This window comes from Lepidochelys olivacea, assembly GCF_965140295.1.
Source record: "Lepidochelys olivacea isolate rLepOli2 genome assembly, chromosome: 7".
Lineage (NCBI taxonomy): Eukaryota > Metazoa > Chordata > Testudines > Cheloniidae > Lepidochelys > Lepidochelys olivacea.
Window position 1 is genome coordinate 18160985 of NC_140417.1, and position 19906 is coordinate 18180890.

A 19906-nucleotide genomic window follows, 5' to 3' on the forward strand; every position below is an offset into this window, starting at 1 on the left:
TTGCTCATTGTGCTGCAGGTTTGAGTATGGACAATAAATAGCCATTGTGGAAGTTGGCAGGGGTGAGAGTAGCTGAAGGTTTGGCCAGCTGGGTAAGCTGGCGCTTTTGGTGCTCAGGAATGTGTGACAAGTGGATTTGGATTTTGGCAACTGGGAGGGTAGGGACAAAGGAGAAAGACCTTCAGTTCTAGATTACAGTCGGCCTTAAGGAAGTCGTCCAGGTGTTCTTCTAGCTCCTACCTTATGTGGAATAGGAAGCACCAATATTAGCCCTTCCACCCCAAGGGCCCAGAAGTATTTATAAGCCCCCCCCCCCGACTATATAGAATCTGAGGTGCTCGTAAACACTAGCAGATTTATCCTCACCCCGCTCTGTGAGGGAAGGACATTTTATTATCCCTTTTTTACAGATGGGGAACTGAGACACAGAGAGAGAGTGATTCGCCCAAGGTCACACCTGGAGTCAGTGGCAGAGCCAGGAATCTCACTCCGACCTTCCCACTCCCAGGCCATTGCCTTTATCACAAAACTATCTGAGTAACTTCCTCTTATTCTGAATTCAAGGAGAGCTCTTTGTGTCTATGTGTGAATGGGGAAGGGGGCAGGGCGGGATTAAGTTTCCTGGGGCATAAAGACAGTGAATGACTACCACCATTAGACATCCTAGAGAGAGCAGAGTGGGGGCAGGGCACATCCAAAGTAGGGGAGGGTGCGTGCTGCACCCTTTCAAACTATGTTACAGCCTCTGCTCTGGCATTCTCATGTCCCCATTGCTCCTAAAGGCATTCTGGCCGAGTCAGCTAGAATCCTTTCTGGGTCTGTTAGTGGGCCGCAGTGTCTTCAGACCAGCCCTCTGCCTTCTTTCCCATCTAGCCCACCTCCTAGTGCATTTACTGCTGGTAAAAACCAGAGCAGGGCCCTTAACATTATCATTGCTCAGTGTAAACGACAGGCTTGCTAGTGGGGAAAATATCCCAGATCACTTCCTTCTCCGTCTGTCAGGAGACGGTATTTCTTGGAACAGCTGTGTTTCCTAATTTCACTGCCTGTTCTCTGGATCCCTGCCAGACAAGCATTGCTCTTCCATGAGATTTATGTTGCTCATAAATTTTCAGCGATCAACTCCACTGCTAGGGGTCTGGAGTGAAATAACTGATTGTACTAGGAAGTGTGTGTCCCAACCACAGAGCAAGGCAAAAATAGCTTCCTTTGGATAAGGTATGCTTCACGATCTGTCCTAGGTAGTACTGATTTACACAATTTAAAAGCTGCTTCCTTCTCTCCCAGATGTGGTTGCCTTTCAGCAATGGATTTTGTATCTAATTCTTAATCCATGATTTTGTACCTTAATGCATTGCACCCACAGTTCTGTGCCAAGGCTTCATTTGGACATTTTGTTGGCAGTTCACTGCAGCCAAAGAACTGGTGGGGGCACAGTTCATCGCAGGCATCGAACACAACTGGAGGCCCAGCTTGCATGTAGACCTCTAATGAACTTGCCTCAGGTTGCAAAAGGAAGCCTGTGGTAGAGGCAGGAACTTATCTGAAGTATCCCAACTTTGGAGATGTAGGGTCATGTCTCTCCTTTCTATTCCTGTTGCTTTGGTCTCTAGAAGCCTCTTTACTCTCCTGAGTTTTGTACATATTTGGTATGTTAACATGCTTAATATTCTTTGTATGTTTAATATGCTTTGTATGCTTAATACAGAACTGACAAGTCCTATCTTGGCTAGCAGTTCAAAGGAAGCAGCAGTGAGCCTGATCATTCCTCCAAGATATGCCTCCAAAGGGAAGCCTTCCTGTATGCATCTCCCATTCCCACATGGAAAGGAGCGCCAACCAACTCCACAGCACCATCTTCCCGTTCTCAGATGGCATGGCTGGCACTCCACAGGTCTGATGATCCATTCAAGCACAGTGGGTGTGTACTGGGTGTGAAGTTCATCATTTTTCCACTCCCCGCATAGAGGATATATGGTCTGTGGCTGTATTACTTTTCTGCCCTTTTCTCCCCCACTCAGATGGGGATCTTGAATACAGAGGGTGGTCCTGGGGGGAACAGAGGGTGGAGCTCCAGACACCCGGAGTTGATGTAGAGTTGTGGAGCCTTTCACTCTAGGATCCCTTATATCCCTGCCTAGGATACAAAAGATCCCAGGACTTCTTGGAGGTTAGTACCCCTGCCCAGATCTGGGGTGGGGGGTTGGTGGGGGAGAGAAGGGGCAGGTGGCTGTGATGTTTCCCAAAGGTACCCCCCCTGGGTACCTGAGGCACCTTCCTACCAACTTCCCTTAACATGAACAAGCCTTGTCTGTGCCTAGCAGGTGTCAACATCCTGACTCCACCAGCCACAGGTAGACAAGCACTCTCCCCTCAGCCCACACAAGCTCCGCTGTACCTCTGCAGGTTAGTGATAGGCACATGCCAACCCCTGGTCATCCAAACATCTCCCTGGAGTGTACAGATCCAGATCCACAGCACACTTGCAGAATTACCAGACCCGCTGTTCCCAAAGGAATAGGACACCACGGCTTACCGCTTAGACCACAGCTCCACTTACCACACAGCACTTGGGTTGGTTTATAGAGAAAACAAGCATATGTTTATTTAACAATGACTGGAGATTCAAATGCTAGCCAGCAGAAATGTTGGAAACAAAGGGTTACATATAAAATAAAATCATAACACACACACTAGAGCCTAAACTTAACTAATAGGACATTATTATGTCATGAGGGCAAAAGCTCACCCAAAATCCTTCCAACGTGTTACAACCAGGCAAGACTGTGATCTTTTGTTCATGAAGCAAGCCCACTGTCAGCTTCATTACTAGGTGAAGGATATCAGGTGTCTCCTTGCATTTTCCTGATATACCAGACTAATTATTTTAGCTTAGTCATAAACCAGACAGCCTCCTGCTATGCGTTCCTTCCTGCAGATTTTGTGTTTCTTGTCAGCTTTACAATCTTGATCAGCTGGTGAGTCCATATGCAAATAGACTTCCACTGAAAGACACATAATACACAACTCCTTACATATTATCTGTACACACATTTCACAATAATTATGGTGATCAGTGTGACACAGCCCTTACATGACATTCTCTGGCAAACGAGTATGTAGCTACCAGACCCAGGGGGCCCTCTAACTCTTATGCACCTCTCTATCCTCTGCCAGTGGGCACCAAGAGCTTGTTCACAGTGGTGAACCCCACACTATGACGGAATAATTGGAGAGAAATCTCTGCAACGAAAACATCACTGAGATTTACTCTTTCTGTAGCCCGAGGTTGCCCTCTGTGGAGATCATTGACCCCCATACTAGCTAAGTCTTAACTTACATCAAAACCCTTGAACTTCCTGAAATGCAGAGAACAAACCACAATAAGCACAGCTATGGATTAATGCTGCTTTTACTCACAGGACCCTTGTCTCAAAAAAAAAATTGCAAATATTGTTTAAACACTTCTAATTCATATGCCTGATCTCCAGACTGTGTGGGGGCTCCATTCTAGATGTAGTCATCTCTCCTTTCTTGAAGAGCATGAGGACTATTTATCTTCATGGTGGGCAGACCTAGCTTTAATGCTGCGGAAAGTAAGCAAGCGAACCCAGCATTAACTAGCAAGGACTCAAATGGAGTTATACCCAGGCTGGATATGGTTTATTAAATCAGGACCTGCCAGTACTGAACTTTGTCTAATTTCTCTTTGTTTATTGGTTGTTGCATTGCCTGTGAATAAACACAGTAGTGGCGGGTGGTGGTGGTCGGGGACTCTCTCCTCGGGGGGACTGAGTCATCTATCTGCCGCCCCGACCGGGAAAACCGAGAAGTCTGCTGCTTGCCAGGAGCTAAGATTCGCGATGTGATGGAGAGACTGCCGAGACTCATCAAGCCCTTAGATCACTACCCCTTCTTGCTTCTCCACATGGGCACCAATGATACTGCCAAGAATGACCTTGAGCAAATCTCTGCAGACTACGTGGCTCTGGGAAGAAGGATAAAGGAGTTTGAGGTGCAAGTGGTCTTCTTGTCCATCCTCCCCGTGGAAGGAAAAGGCCTGGGTAGAGACCATCGAATCGTGGAAGTCAACAAATGGCTACGCAAGTCGTGTCGGAGAGAAGGCTTTGGATTCTTTGACCATGGGATGGTGTTCCAAGAAGGAGGAGTGCTAGGCAGAGATGGGCTCCACCTAACGAAGAGAGGGAAGAGCATCTTCGCAAGCAGGCTGGTTAACCTAGTGAGGAGGGCTTTAAACTAGGTTCACTGGGAGAAGGAGACCAAAGCCCTGAGGTAAGTGGGGAAGTGGGATACCAGGAGGAAGCACGAGCAGGAGTGCGTCAGAGGGAAGGGCTTCTGCCTCATACTGAGAAAGAGGGGTGATCAGCGGGTTATCTCAAGTGCCTATACACAAATGCACGAAGCCTGGGAAACAAGCAGGGAGAACTGGAAGTCCTGGCACAGTCAAGGAGTTATGATGTGATTGGAATAACAGAGACTTGGTGGGATAACTCACATGACTGGAGTACTGTCATGGGTGGATATAAACTGTTCAGGAAGGACAGGCAGGGCAGAAAAGGTGGGGGAGTTGCACTGTATGTAAGAGAGCAGTATGACTGCTCAGAGCTCAAGTATGAAACTGCAGAAAAACCTGAGAGTCTCTGGATTAAGTTTAGAAGTGTGAGCAACAAGGGTGATGTCGTGGTGGGAGTCTACTATAGACCACCGGACCAAGGGGATGAGGTGGACGAGGCTTTCTTCCGGCAACTCGCAGAAGTTACTAGATCGCACACCCTGGTTCTCATGGGAGACTTCAATCACCCTGATATCTGCTGGGAGAGCAATACAGCGGTGCACAGACAATCCAGGAAGTTTTTGGAAAATGTAGGGGACAATTTCCTGGTGCAAGTGCTGGAGGAACCAACTAGGGGCAGAGCTCTTCTTGACCTGCTGCTCACAAACCGGGAAGAATTAGTAGGGGGAGCTAAAGTGGATGGGAACCTGGGAGGCAGTGACCATGAGATGCTCGAGTTCAGGATCCTGACACAAGGAAGAAAGGAAAGCAGCAGAATATGGACCCTGGACTTCAGAAAAGCAGACTTTGACTCCCTCGGGGAACTGATGGGCAAGATCCCCTGGGAGAATAACATGAAGGGGAAAGGAGTCCAGGAGAGCTGGCTGTATTTTAAAGAATCCTTATTGAGGTTACAGGGACAAACCATCCTGATGTGTAGAAAGAATAGTAAATATGGCAGGCGACCAGCTTGGCTTAACAGTGAAATCCTTGCTGATCTTAAATACAAAAGAGAAGCTTACAAGAAGTGGAACATTGGACAAATGACCAGGGATGAGTATAAAAATATTGCTCGGGCATGCAGGAGTGAAATCAGGAAGGCCAAATCACACCTGGAGTTGCAGCTAGCAAGAGATGTTAAAAGTAACAAGAAGGGTTTCTTCAGGTATGTTAGCAACAAGAAGAAAGTCAAGGAAAGTGTGGGCCCCTTATTGAATGAGGGAGGCAACCTAGTGACAGAGGATGTGGAAAAAGCTAATGTACTCAATGCATTTTTTCCTCTGTCTTCACAAACAAGGTCAGCTCCCAGACTACTACACTGAGCAGCACAGCATGGGGAGGAGGTGACCAGCCCTCTGTGCAGAAAGAAGTGGTTTGGGACTATCTAGAAAAGCTGGACATGCACAAGTCCATGGGGCCGGATGCATTGCATTCGAGAGTGCTAAAGGAGTTGGCGGATGTGATTGCAGAGCCATTGGCCATTATCTTTGAAAACTCATGGCGATCAGCTGAAGTCCCGGACGACTGGAAAAAGGCTAATGTAGTGCCCATCTTTAAAAAAGGGAAGAAGGAGGATCCTGGGAACTACAGGCCCGTCAGCCTCACCTCAGTCCCTGGAAAAATCATGGAGCAGGTCCTCAAGGAATCAATTCTGAAGCACTTGCATGAGAGGAAAGTGATCAGGAACAGTCAGCATGGATTCACCAAGGGCAAGTCATGCCTGACTAATCTAATTGCCTTCTATGACGAGATAACTGGTTCTGTGGATGAAGGGAAAGCAGTGGACGTGGTGTTCCTTGACTTTAGCAAAGCTTTTGACACTGTCTCCCACAGTATTCTTGCCAGCAAGTTAAAGAAGTTAACTCTTTAGTCAGATGTATGGGCTGGATGAATGGACTATAAGGTGGATAGAAAGCTGGCTAGATTGTCGGGCTCAACGGGTAGTGATCAATGGTTCCATGTCTAGTTGGCAGCCGGTATCAAGTGGAGTGCCCCAAGGGTCGGTCCTGGGGCCGGTTTTGTTCAATATCTTCATAGATGATCTGGAGGATGGTGTGGATTGCACACTCAGCAAGTTTGCAGATGACACTAAACTGGGAGGGGAGGTAGCTACGCTGGAGGGTAGGGATAGGATACAGAGGGACCTAGACAAATTGGAGGATTGGGCCAAAAGAAATCTGATGCGGTTCAACAAGGACAAGTGCAGAGTCCTGCACTTAGGATGGGAGAATCCAATGCACCGCTACAGACTAGGGACCGAATGGCTAGGCAGCAGTTCTGCAGAAAAGGACCTAGGGGTTACAGTGGACGAGAAGCTGGATATGAGTCAACCGTGTGCCCTTGTTGCCAAGAAGGCCAATGGCATTTTGGGATGTATAAGTAGGGGTATTGCCAGCAGATCGAGGGACTTGATTGTTCCCCTCTATTCGACACTGGTGAGGCCTCATCTGGAGTACTGTGTCCAGTTTTGGGCCCCACACTACAAGAAGGGTGTGGAAAAATTGGAAAGAGTCCAGCAGAGGGCAACAAAAATGATTAGGGGACTGGAACACATGACTTATGAGGAGAGGCTCAGGGAATTGGGAATGTTTAGTCTACGGAATAGAAGAATGAGGGGGATTTGATAGCTGCTTTCAACTACCTGAAAGGGGGTTCCAAAGAGGATGGCTCTAGACTGTTCTCAGTGGTAGCAGACGACGGAACAAGGAGTAATGGTCTCAAGTTGCAGTGGGGGAGATTTAGGTTGGATATTAGGAAAAACTTTTTCACTAGGAGGGTGGTGAAAACTGGAATGCGTTACCTAGGGAGGTGGTGGAATCTCCTTCCTTAGAAGTTTTTAAGGTCAGGCTTGACAAAGCCCTGGCTGGGATGATTTAATTGGGGATTGGTCCTGCTTTGAGCAGGGGGTTGGACTAGATGACCTCCTGAGGTCCCTTCCAACCCTGATATTCTATGATTCTATGATTCTTCCTGTTCATCAACAATCTTCTCTGGGCCCTGATCCAGTAAGTTACCAAGTTACATGCTTAACTTTAAGCACTTGATTAAGCACATGCCTAACTTTACGCATGTGAGCACTGAAGACACAAGGACTACGTATTTGTATACCTTGCTAAATTTGGGCCTGAATTTGTGGGGAGGGGGAGGAGGGGGGCGTTATTTCCATAAAACCCACTGGCCAGTGTGGGTTACAGTCTGCCTTTGTGGCAATCCTGAGATGGTTTGAGTTTGTTATGGGATGGAGGCTATGGGATGGAGGCTCTTTAACTCACACCATAGCATCTCATGCTTATAGCTCTGGTTAGGTCCCTGCTTCAATCCCACGTGTGTTAGCCAAGATGGCGGCCATCACATATGCTTTCATAGGACCAGATGGTGATCCCCTTAAACACGTTGAAGATATCTTTTTCCTTGGGTGATTCCATTGACTTTAATATGAAACCAAGTATGGTGCACTCTAGAATTCAAGCAAGCAGAAGGTGGTTGGAGTTCAGTCCGGTCCCTACCACTACAAAAGGTGCCCTTGTAGGAGAGATGGTTTTAAGATGCCGGTCACATTTCAACCAATGAAAGAGAGAATGAAATCCGGTTTTAGTGCTTCATTATATGAACTGTTTTAAAGAGGTAGTTAAGGAGAAAGGGTTTGTACAGAAAATACCTCAGCACTGCTAACCTCAGACATCAAAGACTGTTGTTGATGAAAGCAGCAGAGGCACTGTGTTGGGGGTGTTGAAGCTGAAGGGAAAATATTTTTTTTGCTTTTGTGATGTTTTAGCCCCATTCCAAGTGGCTGCAGTCATTAGTGGTTTGTTGTTTACATAATAAAATCTTCACTAGAAATCACCGACTCTTATTTGGTAGTTGCTTGTGTCTCTAGGCAATGATCATTCCTCTAATGAGTCATATCTCTTTCCTTTTTCCTACTGCTTTCATTATACAGCCTCATCATAACAGACTCTCTCTGCATGGCAGATTTTTGACCTGGAAGGAACTTTTTACCAGCAAGATGCTTGTAAAGGAAAGAGACCATAAAACCAGAACGCATTGTCCAGTACTAAATCATAGGCCCAAGGGAGCTAATGTTGAAAAGCACCCCCGCCTACGTGTCTATGACCTCAGTAGAACCAGCTGACTGAATTAAAGCTGTATTTTTCACTGCAGACAATTTGAATTTGGCCCATTTTGGTCATTGATATATGTCACAACACACTGTTTGTGTACAGACCGCGTTTGTTTTATCTAATCCCACTGGATTGTAATCGGCCAGCCAGACAGCAGCTTTGCTGTGGGAACCTGCTGCTTGTGTGGTTGCTAACTGTCTCTGCTCAGTGTTCATTGTGAGAAAGCGTCCAAGACATGAAGGTTTCAGAAAGTTATAACAGGAAGTGAGGCAACTGTTGGATAACCTGCTACCAGCGCTTGCTCAGATCATGCTAGGGATAATCAGCTGAAATGCATAGCAGACAGAGTCTGATTTTCAGAGGTGCAGAGCATCTACTGACTTCAGCTGTAGCTATAGATGTTCCGCACTTCTGCAAATCAGGCCCTGCAACTCTTGTGAGTCTGGGACCTGACTCTGCATTTCTGTAAATGAAGTCAGTGAAGTCAGACTGGTGTACAATCTGAATGAGACCAAAATCAAGTCTATAGGTAACTAGACTTATCATTTACATAGGCACATTAGGACAGGGGCTGTAAACTCTTGCCGTTAATAGTTTCCTCCCTTCACCTGCCATTCCTCACACTTTGTGGACCTACTGAAAACACCCCTTCCAAACCTCCAACACATCCCAAATCTCCCTTCACACACACAACATGCAGACACAAATGTCTATGTACACACACAGAGACACAAATATCTTTGACTGAAGTATTGCCTCTTGGGAGAAGTCGCAGAACGTGTGAAATCTCACATTTTCATTAATGTTTCGGCTTTGGCATCATCTTGCAACGCGGCTTCAGTTGAGGGAAGAGAATTCTTTCATTAGATCGACATACCCATCCAACATGGCCACCATTGCCTACTATAGAGACTAGAACTATGACATGCTAATAGGTTCCTTTTTTGTATTTAGCCATGATCTTAGCTTCATTTGTGTGAAAAATAAACGGAATGGTTCCCAACTAGAAATCTATTAACCCATGTCAATGAAAACATTACTACTCTTCTGACTGAATTGCAAATTCTACAAATCCTTTGCTGAATCTGTTCACCAGTCCAGCCAATAACACTGGCAAATGAATCCCTAATGACACAGGCAGCTCAGAAGGGTTTGAAGAGACCATCTTCCAGTCTGACTCCTTGCGTTTTGCAGGACTGTTTACACGCATTTTGCTCCCTCTTCGCTCAATTGTAATGGTTACACAAGGTACAGAGTATGGGGAGAATCAGGCCCTTTCTTCCTTATATGCCAGCCATTACTATTTGCCTTACTGTACCATCCTATAACAGTGTGGATCATTCGCTTGCTTTTCACTGTGGCCCGTTTTGGTCGTTGATGTATGTCACAACACACTATTTGTGAACAGACCGCATTTGTCTTATCTAACCTCACTGGATTGTAACGGGCCAGCCAGCCAGCAGCTTTGCTGTGGGAACCTGCTGCTTTTGCAGGAGCTAATGTAGGTACTATTGACAACCCCCGTTAGGGAAAATCTAACACTGAAAAATAACTCTCATTTAGTTGTTTATTCCACAATAGCACATGATAGCACAGTGCGGGGGACTGGACTAGATGATTTAGCGAGGTCTTTCCAATCCCTTCATGTCTATGGCAGGAGAAAATAATGATTAGTTATTGTCCAGATAATCTGTGTAATTTCTTCAAATTAAGATGTTTGTAAACATCATTTTTTTCTTACTGGAAATTTTTTACACTCTGTTTAGAATAAATGTACTAACTTAGTCACCAGAACCTACAAAGCATTGGAAAGAGATAGCAGATGGATATTTAAATGCAATAAGTGTTCAATGAATCCTAATTAATATAGTTATGATGGCACTTTGCCTAACTTTCTAAGAAGCCAAATATCCATTAGTATGGGCCCTTCTTGATTTGTGACTTTGATTATTTCTGTTTGTTTGAAATTTTATTTACGTGAAAAAGCTAGAAGACTCCAAGTTCCTTCCCCGAGACTATATATTTTTGGCTGCCTTTTAAAAGGACTCTGGGGATTTGTTCGGCTGTTCCGTGACAGTATAGCTTCTTTGGAGATATTTATAGCCCATGATCTGCCTCCCCTGAGTCACTTATTTTACAGGCTCCAAATAACTCTATTTGCCTCAGCCTCTCATATGGTCTTGCACTCTGATCTATGTATCATTTTTGTTGCTTTCTTCTGTCTCCTTTGGTAATGGGGAGCTGGAAGGATGTTTAAAATACAACCCTTATTGATATGAGGATTGCACAGAGCATAGTTCATCATGATGCTGCCCGTGGGGTGCTCTTATTTGTGTTGCCTGGCTTTTTGGTAGTTAGTTGATGACTTGTGTTGGGGGAAGTGCAAAGCTGCATAGCTTCAGTGGGAGCAATGGGATGTATCATGCTGCCTTCTGGTAGCACAGGGAAACATTGTGCTCCACCATACAGAGGAGCGCATGCTTGCTACACAATCTCTTAGGAGCAGATTGTGTACGTTTCTCCCTTCCCTCTTCATCACCCAGCCAGTTAGTAGGATGCAGGGGCTTCAGCCACCTCACCTTCCTTACCCTTTTGTGGGGTGCTGTGAGACCCAAGAGTTATTCTCAGGGAGCAGGCTCCACACCTACTCAAAGACTAGCCACTATCTGGCCCATAATGTCTCTTGTATGTTTCTGGGTGGGCTTACATCTTGCCATTGGGCACATCGAAGGATGAATGGGTGATGCCATGGTCCAGATTGTGGCTGGCCTTACACAGGTGTACAAGAGGCGAGGAGGCACAAGGAACCTTCAGCCTACTTCCTATCCCCTCCCTCTGCAACAGTAGACATAACTATGGTGATCAGTCCTGACACTGCATTAGTCTAACACAGACACCACTGTTAGACTGTCCCATGTGGGAGTAGGATAGTCCAAGCCCCCCCTGCAGTCACCAGTGAAGCTAAACCAGAAGAGTGCGATCATACTGCACTCTGGAAATGTATGCTAAGCTCCTATTCCAGCATGTACCCCTGCAGTGTCCCTGAAGTTCTCTATTCTATACCTTGAATTAACAGCCCGCCAGAGTGCAGTCCCATTAAAGCCTCCAATAATGTATTTTGCATTATTTTCTCTTTAAAATTACCCTTCTTCAATCTCTCTCTGACTCATCCAGGCTAACTCCTTTGAAAAGATAGTTGTATGGTATGAAAGCATAGATGAGTCCAGTGCCCCTTTAAGGAATGCTTTCAGGCCTCAGTGTGAGCTACAATATTAATTTTAGCTTGGAGGTTTGCCACAGGCAGATTTCGCAGAGGGTCTTGAAGCTATAGCGAGGCAGCTGTTCACTGGTATCCCGGGTGGGGTTTGCTTAGTAAAGAAGAGCACAACGCTTGAGATACTGAATGCACAACTATCTTTCGAGGTATTTTGCCAGCAGAGCAAAGGTTCTGGAACTTTTTTTAAATTGACTTGTGCCATTCTATCAAGAAACTATGGCAGAAGAGCAAACTGGACTCGAGGAGCGGATAATAATAAAGGACCAGCACACAAAGGAAATAGACCTGGTGAACAGAGATCCAAAGCACATTAATGAAGATGTTATAAAGGTACATTTTCTGAGCGCCTTTGATTTTATATGCATCTCTGCATTTTAGTGCAATAAATCTATTGGTATTTTGCTTTTATATCAGGCTCAAATTCTACTGTATGTTTAAATCACTAAATATAGGGTGTAGCTGGACAATATGCCAGAGGAAGAGGAATTATCGAGGGCAGTAGTTTGAAAATGTGCTGTAGGGAGAAATCCTGCATTGCCAGGGAGATGCATAAACTGACTAGGTGATTTCATGTGGCTTTCCCATGTGGCTTTCCCATCTCTGATGAATGCGCTTGTTTAATTCTTTGAACATACTCACTCCAACTTCCGTGGCTGTAGCTTGCCAATTGACTGACCTTTTCCCATTAGTCTTGGGGAGCAGGAAGCCAAATATAAAACAAAGACTCATGCCCATGTCACTCTAAAGAATTAAAGTGAACCTTTAAAAAAAAACCTGCCAAAATTCAGGACACTGTGTCAGCAAGTTGTCTGTTTGGAGCAGTGGAGAAGTCGATGGGGCAGCTGAATGTGTTCACAGTATCACAGTCTTATTTAGAATAGAATTGTTTCTCCCTCATGCCGTGATCAAGAGAGACACTGAGCGAGGAACACTGGACTGAACCTCAAAAGGGCGTTATCTCTAACTTTTACCATTGAAGAGTGTGGGCTTGGTGCAACTCTATCCTCTTAAATGGAGTTACACCAAGGGTGAATTTGGCCCCTTGGGGGTAAGAGAGAAGATTGAAAAGGCTCTGTTAAATTATTCTGTTTCCTTGAAGCATTACCGGAATTCAGATGCGATAAATGAGTGTGGATTGAACCTCTTAAAATCAATAGAGGATGTCTTGGAATGTGAGCTTTGGTTTCTGCATTTAGAAAAAGAGCCACTTTTGAAGATAGGTGATGCAAAGGCCAGCTTAGTATTTGAACTAGGAGGCTCACTGATCAGCCACCAAGCACAACTGCTAGCGTGCTGTAGATGGACATTCAATGAGCAGGGCAAAATGGGATTGGAACAGCTGGGTAGTGATGTTATATCCAGCATATGTTCCCCACCAAACATGCATTCTTGTATCTCTTCTGCACGTCACTATCTGGTTTGTTAATACCTGTAAATATATTGCTCCAGACACTGCACTCAGCTATACCAATGTACATATGGAGTAAAGCTATTTTTGATCAGACACCCATATAAGTGAGAGCAGTAAGTGTCCATCATATCTAGTGAGAATAAAGACTGTCTATGATCCCAAAGTCTTTTTCTGCAGCCACTATGTATCAGATGTGAATCTAATCATAGGAAGTGGCTGTGGAACATTAAGGGCAGAAATGTTCCCCGTGCTGTTTGGTGCACACAGGGTGACACAGAAAAATTACTGGAGGCATAAAGATCCTTAAGCCATTAAGCAACCAAGAAAGAAGGAGAGAGAGGTTAAAACACCCTGCATTCAATCATGAGGAGGGAGAGGAGGGGGAGATAGAGAAGATGGAAATCATCTGATTTCTTTTCTCACTTCAAACAGTGTAAATCAGGAGCAACTCCGCTGGAGTCAGCCAGTTTCGGTTGCAGATGAAGTTTGCGTTTGCAAATTTTTGAGTTAAAAACGGAACCAAAACTCTTTGGAGCCATTCAGCCCCTAGTTCTAAGATGTCACCAAATGGCTACCTTGTACACGGGGAGAATGGACCAGCAGCCCCTGGTTGCAAACATCTGAACTGTTCCAGGTCACTTCATCCCATCTCTAGTCCTCCTTTGGCCTTTATATAGCTTTAATGACATGTGAAAAGCATGTAATGTGCTCACTTTCCCCCCTAGTCCACTGTCCTCTCTTTGAAGTAGATTCTGCAAGAACATCCCTCCCCAGATGACCACATTTTATTAAGTAAACCGCTCAGGGCAAAAGCTATCACAGGAGACTGCCGATCTTTCTAATTTCTTCACCTTTGAAGCACCCCAGTGACATCATCTCACACAATAAAAATAAATTCCACTTCACAATATTTTCTTTTCCAATGAGATCTTCAAATACATTTGATCCCTCTTTCTCCTCATGTTCTTCTCCTACTGCAATGATCTGCTGCTGCCCTCTTCTGCAGTGTTGCTGCCTCAGTAACAGAAATCTGACTCCGTTTTATGTCCTCCAACATACTGGCCTAAAGCACTTTGCTGCTGTCACTAACTGCTGTATAAGGGGATAAACATAGGACAGACTGGCTGTGTCTCCATACCTAAATGAAAAACAGAGAGTGTAAAGGTGTAAGGTTGCTACAGGTGGAACTATAGAATTTTATCAGAATTACGTCAAGGAATCTCTTTGAAATTTCCAGGAGGACGATGGTATTAGACTTAAGTGAGATTAAAAGGAGCCTTGTACTGTGGCTGAAAGATCTGTGCTTCTACAGATCTAACACAATTACTTGTATGTTAAGATTCCATCTTCAGAAACTTTGGAATCTTCACTACTAGAATAGGAGCATGCCGACGTACAAGAGATCTCAACTGGCCAATAAACAGAAGAGTAATTGTGAGCACTGTTCTTCAGTTGGATGATGATTACCTGCCCTGCTTGAATCCCGTGTGAGTGGCACCCCCCTAACCCGCCCCTCTGTCTTGTCTGCATTTCAGGTGGATTTTGAAGATGTCATTGCTGAGCCAGCAGGTACATACAGTTTTGATGGAGTGTGGAAAACCAGCTACACCACCTTCACAGTCAGCAAGTACTGGTGCTACCGGCTGCTTTCGGTTGTGTTGGGAATCCCTCTGGCAGTCATCTGGGGCTTCCTCTTTGCTTTAATCTCCTTTTGTCATATCTGGGCAGTGGTACCCTGCATCAAAAGCTACGTGATCGAAATCCAGTGTTTCAGCAGAATTTACTCCCTCTGCATCCACACCTTCTGTGACCCACTGTGCAAGGCCCTGGGGCAGATCTTTAGCAGCATCAAACTTGCCCTACGCAAGGAAGTCTAGAGCGATTGGTGGAGAAAACTAGCAGAAACAATCACTCACCCAACAATCACACTTCCGAAGTTTTCCTAAAAGACTGTGCACCATATTCTTCTCTCAGTTACACTGGAGTAACCAGGGATGCCTATGCAGTTACTACACATTCAATCTAATGTAAAGGAGAGCAGAACTTCCTCTGTAATTATTTCATGGACCACAACCTTAGATTAACACATGCATTTATTAAGTAACAAATAAGGGTGTGAGAAAGCTAAAGTACATTAGGGTATCATGCAAAATGGTCGGTTTAGTTAGCCATTAGCTCAAAATAGTATCAGGAAGCACAATTATGTATTATTGCTGCAAATAGTGGCTGTTGTAAACGCTTTTGTTTTAATTTGCAATATGCCAGAAGTGTATGGATTGATGATGTAAATGACAAAGTTTTGTTTCCAGGTGTGTTTCCATTTAAGCTTTTAAATCCAGGTAACCTTACTGGGTAAATGTTTGACTGCTGAACATGCTTTTCGAGGGGTGCAGTTCGTGTCTGTTGTTTTGTGGCTGCAAGTGCATATCGTGGCATTTAGACCCGCTAACTAACTGTGGGCATAAATCAGGTAGTTAAACATGCAGCTATTACAAGCTGTATCCAGGATTCAATGGCAGTCACAAAAGCTGCAGACATTTGGCCCAATTTTTTTCTCAGACCCAAATTACACTTACAAACCGGACGGTTGGGCCTCCCCACCACATCTGAATATTTTACCTCAATGACCGCAAACATATTTGACTAAGTCACTTAAATAATTACCAGATTGGTTTTCATAAAAGATTTTGGCTTATTTGCTGAGAAGGTGGGGGGGGTTATGTTATTTGCTTGTTTGATCTCATGATAAACTAGGGAATTCATTTTCCTCCCTAATGGTGTTTAGTCTTAGCTAATCAGTCCTGTTGCCATGTTTCTATGTTCCCTATAGTTACAGCTGTCTTAACACTGGAGCAAGAATTAGCTAAAATTCCTAGAATTGTGGGGCCCCATTAACATCAATGGTGTTGCACTGGTATAAACAAGAATAGATTTTAGCTCATTGGGCCTAATTCACTCATGCAGTATTTAACACGAGATACCCTAGTGTCTTTAATGCATTTAGTTCAGATATACCACCGTGCAAGCAAGAGGAGAAAGAGACCCTTTGTTTTCAATGGAAGTTGCACATTTCAGGTCAGAGGGGTTTTGGCCCATAAAAATTAGGGATTAAAAAAGGGCCATTATGTCAAGTGCAAAGGTATTTCCTACTCTGTATTCTCAGGTAATTTGTCCAGCCCATTTTTAAGGAATCACACAGTGAGGAACCCATCAATTCCCTAGGAAGATTATTCTGGATGTAAAGCATGTGAGTAATTCCATTACTATCAAGCAAGGCACTTAAACATGTTTAAGGTTAAGCATGTGCTTAAGTGCCTTGTTGAATCAGTGCCTGAGCTAGCTCACTTTTCAGACATTTTCCCTGATCGGGTTAATGGTCCTTTACTCAGTTCAGTGCATTGGCTTCCCGTAAGTCCTAGGTCCCAGATCTTCAAAAGGTCTTTAGGTGCTTAACTCCCACTGAAATCAATGGTGCTCCTCCAATGACTACTAAGAGCCAAATTCTCTACTGGTGCTACTCCAATGATGTCGGGGATTTGTGCTCTCATTTTTGCAAAGTAATGGCACTAAACACGCCAATGACACGAATGTTTTTAAAGGATTAATAGAGAAAAAAAGGATGTCGTGATTGAAAAAAGAATAAGGCTTGTTGTTCTATTGATTACACGCTCAACTCAAAAAGCTACACACACACACCTCTTCCCAGCTGTATTCTTGGGCTATTAGTACTTGTGCAGCCTTTACGGTGTTGTTTCTGAGCTCATGTGCCTTTTGAAATGTGTTAATGCAATGCACTTATTCATTTAAGGTGTCTTGTTTCATCTTTTCAATGTTCCAAAGTAAGCCGTTTCAAAGCAGGAGGTCTGGAAGTTAAAGGGCAGTTGTCCTGGGCTGCCAATCCATTCAGCTGCATCTTAGGTTATAAGTGCCTTGGGTCAGGGATTCTGCCGTGCAGTGTTTTAGTGAAATCCTTCCAGTGGGCTTACTGGCACCTTGCAGTGCAGTCAGTATGGAGTAGTTACATCAACCCAGAAGCTTCCCTGCTTCCCTGTTGCTTGGTGGAGGAAGTAAGTGGCATCAGACCTTTTCCTGGTACAGTTCACACACTCCTCCATGCTAACTCAGCTGTGCTGCCTGGTACTTGGTGGGGAGGAAGTATCAGAGCCTTGACTCCACCCTCTCCGCATCTCTGCCCACCCATCATCACTCACCATGCACAGGAGGAGGAGAAGGAGTGGCTCAGTGGTGGCTGCTCTTCCCCTGCGCTCCACACACAAGACCAATAGCCTAGACGGTGCCGCAAAGTTGCTGACTATGCTGTAGGATTGTATCCAGGATCATGACCTGTCCCAAATAATAAAGGTTAAAAAATAGGTAGATTGCAGGGGGGTGGGGACTTTATTTTTTATTACTATGATTTGTTGTTCCCAAGGTTTAAAATATAATCAGCGATTGTGTCTCAAAAACAATTTACTGAGCTTTCTGGTTGTAAACCATTTCTGCAAAAAAGCTCATCATTCACTTCCCTTAATATACAGCATGCTGATGCAGCTGCAGGACAAACAAATTAAACTGCCGTACCTGGATGGTGGTAAGAAGAAAGTGCAGAACTGGACTTTCATAAGAGCATGATCAAGCTCAGTGGACAAAATCTTAAGTCCTTATTCAGGCAAAACTGAAGTTCATTGACGTCAACGGAAGTTTTGCCCAAGTAAGGGTTGAGTAAGAAGGTTACGTGCTGGCCGTCTGTTTCCAGCACACTGTGAAATATAATGCACTGTACAGTAATCAGTTCCAGAAAGATCTGGAATGTACAATGGATGGTAGGAATAACACAAGGAAATCGCAATGGCCCTGGATTCTCCACTGGCTGGCACATTATGGAGTCACTTACACCTGTGCAAAGTGGCACTAAAACTTCATCGTAGCAAAACAATAGCATTTAATACCCATTGTCATCATCAATCATCCTGTCCAATCCTAAAGGGCCATACCCTCCTTGCATCTTTAGCACCACCTGGCTCAATCGCTAGGTCAGTCCTCAAGGTGGTCTGGCAGGATACTCAATTTTTGGCCATCATTGGCTATTGTATTAATACCCAGTTTTCTCAGATGCAAATCGGGCCCAGGAGGAGAATCAATTCTACTAGGTTTTATACAAAAAGTCAGTGTCGTGGGCAATTTGTAGAGATAGGTCCAAGCCACAAAGTTCAGTCTAAATAATCCTGAGATATGAGGGCATGTGTGGGTAGGATTTAGGGTTTTAGTTGGGCTTATTATATAAATAAGGACAAGGTTCTGAATTTTCCAAACCTTTGGGAAAGATTAGATTTGGGTCTTTGGTTTTGTCCTTTCTCTAATTTGAATAGGAAACAAGTGTTTGAAATCTTGCAATTAACTAAATCAGAATCCCGCTCCATCAGGCAGTGCACACTTCGACTCAGTGGGAGTTGTGCGTGATAGAACAGTGCAAGACTGGACATCGTCCAACTGGAGTTTTGTGCATGCTAAGATTGCCGCACTAGCCTGGTGCTCAGCTGTCGGACTGAGTCACAGCTATGCAGGAGTGAAAGTAACATTAAGCACTTACCGGTGGGGGGTGAAAGAGGCAGCTCTGGGCCCCTGGAAGGGGTGGGGCTGGTGGGGCTCCTGCAGCAATTTAAAGGGCCTGGGGCTCTGGCTGCTGCTGCTTCCCCTCCTTCCCCCTGTCGGCAGTGGCCCTGCTGGTAGAGTCCCTGCCGGCAAGGGGCAGGGCAAAAGGGGCAGTGATGTTAAAGTGCTGCCGAAGTAGTACTTTAACGTCGGCTGCGTACAGGCCGGTACCGGTGGCCTCTTCTTACCATCTACGCTGTACCGGTCTACTTTCACCCCTGCAGCTATCTACTTCTGCTTTACACCACCGGAGCTCTACTCAAGGCTGATGGACAATTGCTCCAGGGCCCCAAGCTCAGGGGGCCCCTAAAGTATCTGTAACTGAGGTGAAATGGGAGGGTGGGCAGCACACATGATGTACCGGGACCCAAGTTACTCTCAACAGGCCTGACTCTACTGTAATCAGTGGAGTTGACCCACATAAAACAAGAGTAAACAGGGATGAATGAGAACCTGTATTTCTAGCTGTAGATTTTTTCCCATGATCACAATAAAACCATTAAAATAAAAGTACATTCCTTCCTTGGGGGAGTGCAGAAAGGGGGCAATCTACACATTATCCATTTAAACTCAAGGAAAATGAGAAGAGGATGGAGAAAGTGCAGAACTTCACTGTTCCACCGTTTTAGTGCCTGGGAACAAGCTGGGATCTAAACTCCAAGTTGAACCAATGAGTGTCACGATGCTTAAGAGTCAGTCCCAAGCTACTGTTTTAAAAAACTGCCTGAACACCAAAACAAAATCTATAGACCTAAAAGCTGAAAATGGATCAGTTGATGATAATGAAACAGCAAATATGCAGTATTTATATCCATTATGATAAATATGCAGTATTTATATCCATTGCAAAAATACAGTCAAATCCGTCAGCCCCTCCTTTGTGTGCAGTCATAACTCATGCATGGTGTCCCATTGCTTTTGGAACTACCTGTGTGAGAAAGGATGATGAACATGAGCAAAGAGTTGGCCACTCAGTCCTGCATGACCTCATCTTGCTGCCACTGAATTCAGTGGGAAAGTCACACTGATTTCACCAGCAACAGGATCGTGCCATAACTATTTGCACTTTTCCAAAGCGGTACCATAGTTTTGCTAGCTTTATGTTTATGTAATACAATGTTGTACAGTTCATAAATGTTTGGTGCATTAGT

The 19906-nt window shown here is 44.7% G+C and overlaps 1 protein-coding gene across 1 annotated transcript; it reads left to right on the forward strand.

The window, feature by feature from the left end:
• Window positions 1-1827: 1827 nt before the first annotated feature.
• CAV3 (caveolin 3) lies at window positions 1828-17433 on the forward strand. The gene is made up of 3 exons (XM_084635456.1): window positions 1828-1894; window positions 11904-12022; window positions 14639-17433. The coding sequence occupies exons 2-3, from the start codon at window positions 11909-11911 to the stop codon at window positions 14978-14980; spliced, it is 456 nt and encodes a 151-aa protein (XP_084491582.1). The 5' UTR covers window positions 1828-1894; window positions 11904-11908; the 3' UTR covers window positions 14981-17433.
• Window positions 17434-19906: the final 2473 nt, after the last annotated feature.

Coding starts and splice junctions, on each gene's coding strand:
- CAV3 (XM_084635456.1), top strand. CDS start 11,909: ATGGCAGAAGAGCAAACTGGACTCGAGGAGCGGATAATAATAAAGGAC. Junction 12,023..14,638: donor TTAATGAAGATGTTATAAAG/GTACATTTTCTG, acceptor TCTGCATTTCAG/GTGGATTTTGAAGATGTCAT.